This window comes from Cyprinodon tularosa, unplaced genomic scaffold (assembly GCF_016077235.1).
Source record: "Cyprinodon tularosa strain WSP-4 unplaced genomic scaffold, ASM1607723v1 ctg451, whole genome shotgun sequence".
Classification (NCBI taxonomy): Eukaryota; Metazoa; Chordata; class Actinopteri; order Cyprinodontiformes; family Cyprinodontidae; genus Cyprinodon; species Cyprinodon tularosa.
The window spans coordinates 86158-97494 of NW_024039176.1; the positions used below are offsets into that span (position 1 = coordinate 86158).

The 11337-nt window shown below is 35.6% G+C and overlaps 1 protein-coding gene across 2 annotated transcripts in view; it reads right to left on the reverse strand.

Moving 5' to 3' along the window:
* LOC119793410 (protein disulfide-isomerase TMX3-like) overlaps positions 1-9071 on the reverse strand; it is a 68520-nt gene extending 59449 nt beyond the window's left edge. The window contains exons 1-5 of one of the 2 annotated variants that reach the window (XM_038300624.1): positions 8973-9071; positions 8691-8748; positions 8205-8244; positions 2572-2695; positions 2298-2343 (exon numbers count right to left, since the gene is read on the reverse strand). In XM_038300624.1, coding sequence (XP_038156552.1) covers positions 2298-2343; positions 2572-2695; positions 8205-8244; positions 8691-8748; positions 8973-9006 — 302 coding nt within the window. In that variant the 5' untranslated portion in view covers positions 9007-9071. Of the gene's footprint in view, positions 1-2297; positions 2344-2571; positions 2696-8204; positions 8245-8690; positions 8837-8972 lie in introns of those variants that run through there. The other variant, XM_038300623.1, reaches the window with a different exon arrangement.
* Positions 9072-11337: the final 2266 nt, after the last annotated feature.

An 11337-nucleotide genomic window follows, 5' to 3' on the forward strand; every position in this document is an offset into this window, starting at 1 on the left:
TTAACACAAACTAACAAATTGTAACAAACACCAACAAATTGTAAATATAACTGGCAGTGATAACGCCAGCAGAGACCTCTTCTTCTTATGGAGATTTCCTGCTGACTAGGTGCATCTTGACACTTTGCTGCCTCTCTAGGTGAAACAATATTACAAGTGGAGGTGTTTTCAGCGTAGAAAAGTTTTGCAAAGGAGGGGGGGCACTGACGCATGCGCATGGTTCAAAACCACACAAACAGCTTTTGGACATATCTTCCACCACAGAATCCTCTTTCCTGCCTTTAAGGACAGATCAAATTGGCTGGTGGTCAATATTTTAAGTTGTTAAAAACACAAATCGCCACAAAGGAGCAACTAATCGACCGCAGATATCGGCTCATCACGCCGGGGCTCGTCTGTAAAGAACTAGGAGGTTCAACTTGAAATAAATATTCAACTAATATCTCTATATTCATGAAAATGCTATATAATTAACCTACGTTTTAACTTGAGGTTTTCAAACTATGAAAATCTAACTTGAGCCAAGCTATTCTAAAGGAAATATTAAAAACTATTTGTTACAACAGGCATTAATTGATATAACTGATTACATTTAAACAGGTCTGAAATGCAAAACTGTTTATATGATTATTTAAGTTAAAAGTCACTAACTTTTCCCCAACTAGAATCGGGTATTACCACCATATTAGCAACTCTCCCACAGTAAAGTGGCACTAATATAACACAAAGTGTTTTACACAGGCATTTTAATCTTTATTAGCTTTTATTTTTATTCTATTTTATTACCTAATTCATGTAAAGCACTTTAAATTGTCCATGTACTGAATTGTGTTATACAAATAAACTTGCCTTGCCAGATATTCAACTCCGACCCAGCAGACAGGTGAAAAAGAAAAGGAATAAGCAAAAAGTACTAATTTACTTTCCTGCAAGGAAGACAGACTTCTCTTAAGCTTTCTTTTCTTTTAAATCACTTCCCTCCATCAGTTTTTGTCAAGTTTAACAAGTCCACTAAATGTTTAAACTTCTGGAAGAGGGATTCCTCTTTCGGTTCCTGAGAGCAGCTATTCTGCATCCATTTGGATGGATTAGTTCATAAAGACCTGATGTAAATTAAACGCTTTCTTTGACAGCAAACCATTGGAAGGCTTTTAACTGGGTTGTACTCGGGTTTCTGGAGAGGATGGAGCTGGTACCAACCCAATCCAGAACCTAGAAATGGACCCTAGAATGGTTAAAACTGCTGGGTTTATCTAGACCCTGAAGCTGCTGACCTTCAGTGTGAATGAATCTATCCTGTTCTACCAACATGGAAAAGGTCGAAGAGAAGGAAAGAGCAGAACATTTCAATAGGAGGAGTAGAGCAAAAACAAATTAGGACAAATCAACACAAAAAGAGGAAATAGTTTATAACGTATCATAAATAGTGAAGAGGTGTAGGTGCAAAACTAAGCTTGAAAAGGTAGGTTCCATGAGGAAATGTTAACTCATAGTGCAGCTTCTGCAGGGAGAGCAGAAATATCTTACTTTATATCTTCGCAGATTAAAATCGCTTTATTGTCATTTATTTATAAATAATATTGAGTAACTTTTTCGGTTATTTATTTTAGTTCATTTGGGATCCGTTTCATATGATGAAAACCCAGTGAGCTAAACAATGAGTATGAAATCTGATCGTTCCTTTGGCCACAAAGGTAAAACATCTCTACTTCCACGTCTAGTTGAATGGAGCTCAGCTGAGGTGCAGTAAATTACGGTGAAGATATAAACTCAGTCTGGATGTTTTCCCGCTGCGCTATGTTTTCCTCCAGCTCAGACACTCGGCTTTGAGCCGCACCACAGTCAGAACCAGGTTAATAAATTAATGAAATATGTCTTACTTGATATAAGTGCCAGAAGCATCACAAACTGGATACATGTAAATCTGTTTTAATCATGCTTTCAAACAGAAAGCTTCATGTGAAAATCTAAGTTTGATAAAGAATTTCCTAACATTATATTCGGAGTTCATAAGTTTAATATTATCATACAGAATGAAAATAACTGATAACTTTAACTGGACAATAATCGTTATTATGCAACAACTGACTACAATCAGTTAAGATGTGGATGTTTAAAAAAAAAAAAAAAAACCTGAGCTGGAAATCAGCTACAATCAATGCATTACTTCTCTTTGCACACCCCACCAGTGGGGGGGTTAGTAACTTAAAAACAATATTTTTCATGTAGACATAAAGTCCTTAATCTACCAAATCAGCCTCCTTAGTCTATAAGAAAAAAAGAAGTTAAACACTTACACTTTTATCGTGGGGTAACCTCGAACGCCAAACTCTGACGCCATTCCTGTAATTCACAAAAATAAACCCCAAACAGGATCAGATCAAAGAACTACACTGTTTTTTTAAATGGGGTAATTAAGTCATATATTGAACATCTCAATAGTCATCTAGACACAATTAAAAGGAAAGATCCAAAACATTTTTGTAAAGAAGATAAAATATGTTAGAGATCATTATCTGGACACAGAAAAGCCCTGAGGCGACATATTGAAGAGGCTTGTGATTTACTCACCAGAGTAAGCAGTGGCGTCCATCTTTCCAACACGTACTGGTGACCTGGAGCTCTTCAGCTCTGCTCCCACCTCCAACCATACTGGCTCCAGCTTTTTACAGTAACCGCACCACGGCGCGTAGAACTGGAAACAGAAACGATCAAGGGAGGGAGGTTATCTTCAGGGAAAGTAAACTCCTTGCTGCATCATATAGAAAAGAAAATTGGATTTTTTTTTTTATTTATCTTATCTGAGAAATCAAGAAACTCTTTGTTTTCCGATTTTGGAATTTCCTAATTCAAGACCAAAATCCAATGGCCAGCATGTACACAGACCGTTGAGGTTAGAGATTTTTTTTTTGTGTGTGTGTATCATTTGAAAACAGCCGTTTCTATTTATCCAAGTCATCTTTTTTTCAATTAGTGTGATGAGCTGCAACATTTATTTACCCCAGATCATATTTTTATAATCTTTTATCATGTTTTTATCTTTATTTGCTTTTATTCATTCTTCTATGTTATTGTTTAATTCATTTAAAGGCACTTTGAATTGATTTTGTACCGAATTGTTCTATAAAAAATTAATTTGCCTTACCTTAAGTGTGACAAAAGAACTACCGTATTTTCACGACTATAAGGCGCACTTAAACGTCTTTTTTTTTCCTCAAAATGTGCGGTGCGCCCTATGGTGCGGTGCGCCTTATGTGTGTTGTAACTGCGACTTTTGAGACCACCTCATTGAGGAGATGATGAAAGAGTGGCTGAATGTAAGGAGACCAGGTGTTTTTTTTCCACCCCTCACCATCACTGTTAATATGTAACTCCATGCGTGCCCATCTCACAGCTGATGTGAAAAACATGGGGAAACAAATTAACGCTGCTCGACATCGGTGTGAACCGGACCCAGCAGGTGCAGCAGAAGCAGCGAGTTTACATGCAAAGTCAATGGTTGACGCGCATATAGGTGCAGCAAAAGGTCCCGCAGCGCATTTTGGTGCAGCACGTCGGGAGCGTTTAAGCATCTGAAGCACCGCCAACGCGCTGCTGCTGCTCAGATGGAAAAATTGAAGTTTTGCTGCTGGACGCGCCGCATCAACCAATCAGAGAAGCTGATCTGGGAGCTGCCAGCGAGACAGACAGCGCTCTGATGACATATGATATTAACGCAAATGGAAAAGGCTGGATGGATGCGTGGCTGAGGCAGGTGTATGTGAGAAGACTAGGTGGTTTTTTCCACGCATCACCATCGCTGCGTGCCCATCTCACAGCCGATGTGAAAAAAAGGTGAATCAATGAACGCTGTGCTTGCCGTTATCCCGGGGGTCTGACAAAGGAGCTTCAACCGCTCGACATCGGTGTGAAGCAGCCGTTCGAAGTAAGGCTGCGACCGGCGTGGGAGCGATGGATGACCGACGGAGACCACAGTTTCAGGATAAGAAGGCAGCGCCGGGCAGATTACGCCACAGTTTGCGGATGGATTGTAGATGCTTGGACTAACGTGTCTGCTGGCTCTGTTGTTCCAAGCTTTCGCAAAAGCCGGCATTATTTCTGAGGAGCTGCGCTGCACGGAAAGTGACTGACAGCGCAGAAGGGGAAACTGGCATGTCTGATTTAGCGCAGCTGTTTTATTCAGAAACAGAGGATGATGACTTTGATGGGTTTGATTAATACTTTGTAATAAATACATGAATAAAGCACAATCATACTCAGTTTTGCTCCCGCTGTATTTTTCTCCCTGAAAACTTAATTCAACAGCATCCCCGGCGCGTCTCCTCCTCTTCATCGCGGTGGCTGGCAGGTGTTTTTTCATCTAAATAATCTAAATCTTGCAGCTATATTTGCTGTGATCAGTGGGAATAAAGTAGTTTTAATATGTTTTTAAGTGAGAAAGTCCACCTGAAAACTTAATAATTGCAGTCAGTTAATCCAGATTATCTATTTCTGTCGGAGGCGCTCAGACCCCCACATACCAGCGGTGCGCTGACAGCAGAAATCTCTTCATCAGCAGCCTGTAGGCTGGGCAGCCTGGGGTTCACCGCGGCTGCTGGCAGGTGTTTTTCATCTAAATAATTTTAGCTGCAGGCACCAGGATACCGGCAATAAAAGCGAACATATTCCGTCAGCAGGTTTCAGGATTTTAAGTTAATTTAGGAGTGATCACAGCGCTGTGTCATCTGCGATGTCTCTGTCTCACGGCCAGCTGCCAGGTTTGATTAATACTTTGTAATAAATACATGAATAAAGCACAGTCATACTCAGTTTTGCCCCCGCTGTATTTTTAAATACGCAGTAGAGGTATTTAAAGGTAGTAGAGGACTTGTACCTGTATATAAAAAACGCGCCCTATAGTCCGGTGCGCCTTATGTGTGTGTTAAATACAGAAATGGGACACATAACTGAGAGTGCGCCTTTTAGTCCGGTGCGCCTTATGGTCGTGAAAATACGGTAAAATAGAAAAAATATGCATGGTAAAACCCGTTTCATTGTGTTATCTGCTGCTAAATTTACCAACTTATTACAATATTCTTGCTGCAAACTGCAGAGAACAATCAGTTTTCCAGTTTGAGCGTTTTGGGTAAGAAAGGAGAAAACTTGCTGACAGGGCAAGTACCACCCTCATCCGTTACAGAAAAAAAAAAAAAAAGGAAACTTGATGGCGACATTTATTGTAGCACAGAAAGGTTGATCATTCATGATTGTCAGACTTTATTTTGTTACTTAATCATAAATCTGGTTATGACACATGTATTCCAGGGTACATAAAGCACCTCTGATATATTCTACAAATATTAATCTAATTCCTGATCTTGTATATAAAGCTTCTACAAAGTGATAAACTAATCAGAACAATATAGGACCATATAGGTAAACAAACTGGGTTTTGCTGCATTGCTCATGCCATAGACAGATTGTGGTCTTTGATGTAGATCAAAGCACCAGATTCATACAAGAACCGAGCTGGAATGTTGCATCTATATATGTCAATACATGTTACACAGAATAAAATGATCAAACTAAAGGAATGCAGCATCACAACAAAGAATATAAAGGGAAGATCATGCAGCTTTGGGAAAATAGGGAGAACAAGAAGGCATCAGAGACACAGCTAGCTCCAAGGTTGTCTTTGTTATGCAAAAACATTGAATATCAACCTTCAGGCTTAATACTGAATGTATTCTAACCCTTAAATACAGATCTATTGTAATAAATAGCGAGATAATAAAAAATATGTAAGCAACTGACAATTTAAACTTCTTTTCAGTAGTGGCAGATGGTGATTTTTAAAAGGATTTCATAAGGAGAAAAAAAGTGTTAAAGGCCTTTTAACGCTAAAATCATATTTCATAGTAACTTCCTATTTATACCCACCCCTGTTCTATTTTGCGAGTAAAAAACACTCCTTTAATTGGACACAACATCAATTTTAAATGCTTTATTTTATTAAAACTATGTGTTTTATCGCAGCATATGTCATGACACCACAACTATAAAAAAAATTATCAAAACTATTTATACAAGTTTTAGTGTTGATAGGTACTTTACCGTGCTTGTTATAAAACACGTACAGTATGCCCAAAACAAAACTTTACAATTGATAAATGGATTGATTATCATTATATTTTATTAAACGATTGAATAGGAAGCTATTTTATCAGTACTTGTTAAAAAGAATACAGCATCTAGGTCAACAGACATTTTTAATTTAAAAAGAATATATCAAAAGAACTTGAGAACTCTTATTATCCAGTAGGGCTGCAACGAAAGATTATTTTGCAAATCCATTAATCTGTGGATTATTTTTTAGATTAATTGATTAACAATCGGATAGCCAAAGGTTCCTTAAAGAATATTTTTTTACTAAATTAATCCAGGTAAAAATAAAACCTCTCCACCTGTGGAGTTCTGAATAGAGCATATGGACAGACAAAAAAAAGGTTTATTTTGAATGCAAACATTTTTAACAATCTTGGTATAATTTCTACCCTAAATTGGTTGCTATGTCACCTAAAGGCATATTTTTAGAGTCTCTTTACTCCAGTCAACGGTTAATTGATTACTAAATTAGTTGACAATTATTTCAACAATCAATCACGATTATTCCAATTAATTGTTTCAGCCCTATTATCCAGTTTTTCAAAAGGAGATATAATAGACAGTAATGGCTGTGAGTAGGAAGGACTCTGTGCTGCGTAATTATTGGTTCTTAGATCAGATGCTTTGGGTTCAGTGTTAATTGCTTGAAGAATCTATGTTTGTACAATTATCTCAAGAGGTTCTCTGGCTTCACAAAAAAATAAATATTCAAAATATTAAATAAATCTGATCTGATCCTCTGCTGCATTTCATTGTAACAACGAAACAACTTTGATTAATACAAAAAGACTTTCTGTCATCATGTTTTTATAGACTCAGAGATAAAACTGCATTTTATTTTCAATTTACTGAACGGTTTACTTGTGTTTCTTTTACATTAATTAGTTACAATCCACTCGGCTCCAATAAATACAGAATGTAGCATAGATGGATTGAGAGTTTGTTCTGCTTGCTTCTCCTGTAAGACCAGTTATCTTAAATAAATTATATATATATATATTTTATTTTTTTTTTTATAGATTTAAAAATTCAAGCTTATGCAGCTGCTACAGAAGAGCTGAGAAATCAGATTATCAGAATCAGGTGATTGAGAATCCCAAGGAGTTTACCGGCTGGTAAGAACATTTGAAATCCAACATGTTTCCAATCAGTGAAAATGCCATATGGAGCGTTACACCTACCAGGCTATGCTGAGTTACGTCAGGATGTTAAAAATAAGCGACGAAGACTTTGTGTTAAAGAGACGCGAAATAAGGTACATCGTCTAGAGCATGTTGAAGTCCACCTTAAAACAAGGATGCAAGAGACAGCAGGAATTTTAGCAGAAAATAAGGAGGCCCAGTGCAGATTCCTTCTCTTTTAAAAATGTAAAACTTTCTATTTCTGCCAGAGAAAAAAAAAGATTAATTATAATCTAATTAAGATATTTAACAAATGATCAAGCCTTTTGTTTTAAATATTAAATGAAGGTTTTTCAATGACTTCTCTCTGACTATTAGAGATGAAACATCACATCTGCTCTGAATGGAAACAATATCTGGAATACTGCTTCTTGAGGAGAAATCATATTTGTCTTAAAATTGCTCCTCAAGCTCAACATCTAACATGGAAAAAGGAAATGTCTAAACAGGTGAATATCCAAAAATTGGACTCAAAACTGAATAGCACATTTTAAAAAGTCCTCAATTACTCTGAAAGAAAGTGTTTTCTGGTTAATCCTGTAAGTTTAATATCTGCCACACTGTGACCAACATGCAAATGCAAATATTCAAATAGCCCTCATATCAGAAGTTATTCCTGGAGCCCAGACTAGCTGGTAAAGCCACCGATTTTGGCCCAGACCCAAACTCCACAACTTTAAACCTCTCCAATCCCCCTGGGCTTTTCCCCGCATGCTTGGTCCCTTATCAACCAATCACCAGCCCACGCACGCTCCCCAGCCACTGTCACTTCCGCCACTGGTGATCCAGGCAGCGGCGGGCTGGATGTAAAGTAAACTGGTGTTCAATGGGATTTATGAATCGCTCTGTGTTTGGATGTGCATGAAATATCAGACTCACATCAACCAGCCAGACATCATTCTCTCTGGTGTCCTTAAACCTAGGAAAGAAAAGAGAACCAGAGAAATATTCTGACACACTTCAGCTTAGTAAGATTTTTAAAGACAGTCATTTGTGATGTATTTAACACTTAACGAACTCAGTTTGATGCATTTAAAAACTTGATCAGTCTAAATCAAACTTCATGGCTGTAGTTTTTCTTTCTTCTGATAAAAACAAAACAAACATAAACTAATAAAACTCAAATTTTATCAAGAGAAATAGGCCAATAATGCAGAATATTGACCTTCTTTGCTGCTATAAGTTGAAAATAATTGAAGTTGTGCATGATATTAACAAGCATTGGAAAAAACATCACTTATTCACTGTGCATTTATAAAAAATAAAAATAAAAACATGTAACTTTACAGAGCTGCATTATTGTATGATCCAGTTTCAATGAAAACACAATGGCTGGAAAATAGAAACAGTAAAAGCATCACTTACGTTTCGTCAAGGTCTTCAACAAAACCAAGCACCGCTGAGCACAAGAAAGCAGCTAGAACTGCAACAATAAGAGAAGCAGAGAAATCAGACATGTTTGAAATGAGAGAGAAAATCTCTGATGACTGAAGCATCCCCTGCTAAAGCTACTGTCGCCCCCCGGCTAACTGTTCCTCAGCCTGGGCCACAGTCTGCACTAGAGCCGCTTAAGTTGTTCTAGAGCCCGCTGGTGAAAGCTTAGGTGCTAAGGCTTTGGTGGAGCAGCTGACAAGAAGGAGAACGTACCTCCACAAATCACGGAAGCTTTCACTTCTGCCATTGCTTCAGGAGGAAAGAGCAAAGCAGGAAACGCTGCTGCTAACGGCGCGCGATCTGCGCATGCGCAGAATGACGCAGCAGTTTGCGGCAGGTTTCCGTTTGGTTCATTTTTATGGAAAAACATATAAAATATCTTTTTAAATACAGTAAAAGAAGAAAATGATCGTTTGAAATGTTAAATCTGCGCATCATATCGGACTTTAAATGTGTGATTTTTTTTGTGATTTTGCCTTCTGTAAAATAATTAATTTAATTTAATATTTTAGCATAAATTTTTATAATTTTCACCTCTCAAATATATGTTGCGCACATTTTCATTCTAATTTCTGCTTTACCATTTTTTTTATGTTTTTTATCTTTTATTTATTTATTTATTTTTGTTTGTTTGTTTGTTTAACTTTTTCTAATTTATCATTTATTTAAAAAAAAAAACGTAATAATAATAAAAATTGCTATTCTTCTCACTTCATTTTTTTGTTTGTCTCCTAATTGTCAAGTTTGATATAAAAAGTTTTTTTAATATTCATCTTATAATTTTAACTTTTTTCGTTTTTATTCTCTAAGTTTATTGGCTTATTTGTGTTCTTGATTATTGAATGATCATATCTAGGTAAGTATAGGCCATTTAAAACTGCAATCTACTTTCCTTTTAATGTTTCTTTTTTGTCTTTGGCTGAAATGTGCCACATAAATAAACTTGTCTTACATCTAATTTGAGGTAAGTTGTTTTAATAAAGACAGCTTATATTTTTTTAAAGAATTAAAATTGGAATAGCATTACATGATGAACCTTGTGACATACTGCTTCTGTATATTCTGTTAATGTTATTTCTTTTTTCATAATAATATTTTTTTTTATTCATGACATCAACTTTCTCTAAATTTCCTTGTTTAAATATTTTCAAACCAATATAATTTTAAATGAACTATACAAAATTGTTATTGTTATTTACATTATGGATAATTTAAGAGGGCAAATCTGTTTTTTTGCTATTAATTAGTTTCTTTCTTATTAAAATGTTTCATTTATGATTTTGTCTGGTCCATTTCTCTTTTTGTGTTGCACATAAAAACAGCAAAAACAAAATTTGGATTTGAAGAAATACTAAGTTTGAAGTTCATAATTAAATTATTTATCAATTTAAACTTTACTTATCGCCAGTTCATATCTTTTATTTTACAATTTTGCATAGCTTTCTTGCTTTCCTACTTTGGTTCATTTTCTTGAAAATTACAAATATTAAGCTAGGAAATTGACACTATGGTGTAAATAGATCTATAGCAGTCGTTTCATTAAATATTATTGAGTTAATCATTAAGTTATTCAAATAAAAGTATTTTTTACCCATTTATATAGCAATTTGCAGTTTTAACAGTTGTGCATTTTTTGCTGCTTTTTGCTTTACACCAACTTTCTGCTACCAACAATGGCAAACATTAATATCAACATATAATTGTAGATAAATTTAGCATTGCTTTGTGGTAGGTCTCATATGCTTTTTGTTTTCAGACTTATTTTACCTAACGGATTGATAAATATCTTTGAATCAGAATGAATAGTAAAAATAATTTCAAATATCAGCCACAAGGTGTCCCTCCAAGTTAATGGCTAAGTGCAAGCTTACCAACTTAAATACACTTTATTCCTGTATAGGCTCTTTTTGTGACACAAACAATAACAAACTTGTTGTAATCTGATAACCAAACAATATTACAAATGTTCCTGCATTAAAGACATTATTTGAATGTGAATTCCTACATTCTGCTTAGGTGCAAAATTGACCCTTTATCCATCAATATTCTGCCATACTCATAAACAAAACACAACAGCAGCATGTATTTTACTGAAATATATTTATTTGTTTGAGAAAAAATTGAGTGATAATCTGTATCTCATAGAACTTTTTTATTTTTAAGATTATCAAACAGCTTCATAATTAGAGTTACCTTCATTTAAGCATATTCACTGCAAAATTATTTGCCAGAACAAACAATAACAAATCGCAAAAGGTGGCTTAATATAAGAGATATTTTTATGTATTTTGTTACATCATACACCATCTTGCTTTTACTATATAACTCCTAAAGTCCTTCCTGGCCCATTAGGCACAGTGATATGTATCAACATTCCAAAGAAACAGAAGTACAGGGAATTTGTTGCTGGTATATTTACTTTGCTGCATTGCCCTTGTTAAGAACCACCACAGTCACAACTTCATGCATGGGGTTTAAATCTGAAAGACTTGCAATAAACACCTAATACATTGTTGGTATCTGATGGCTTTCAGTTTTAAATTCAACTTAGTTTATTTATATAGCGCAAATTGACAAC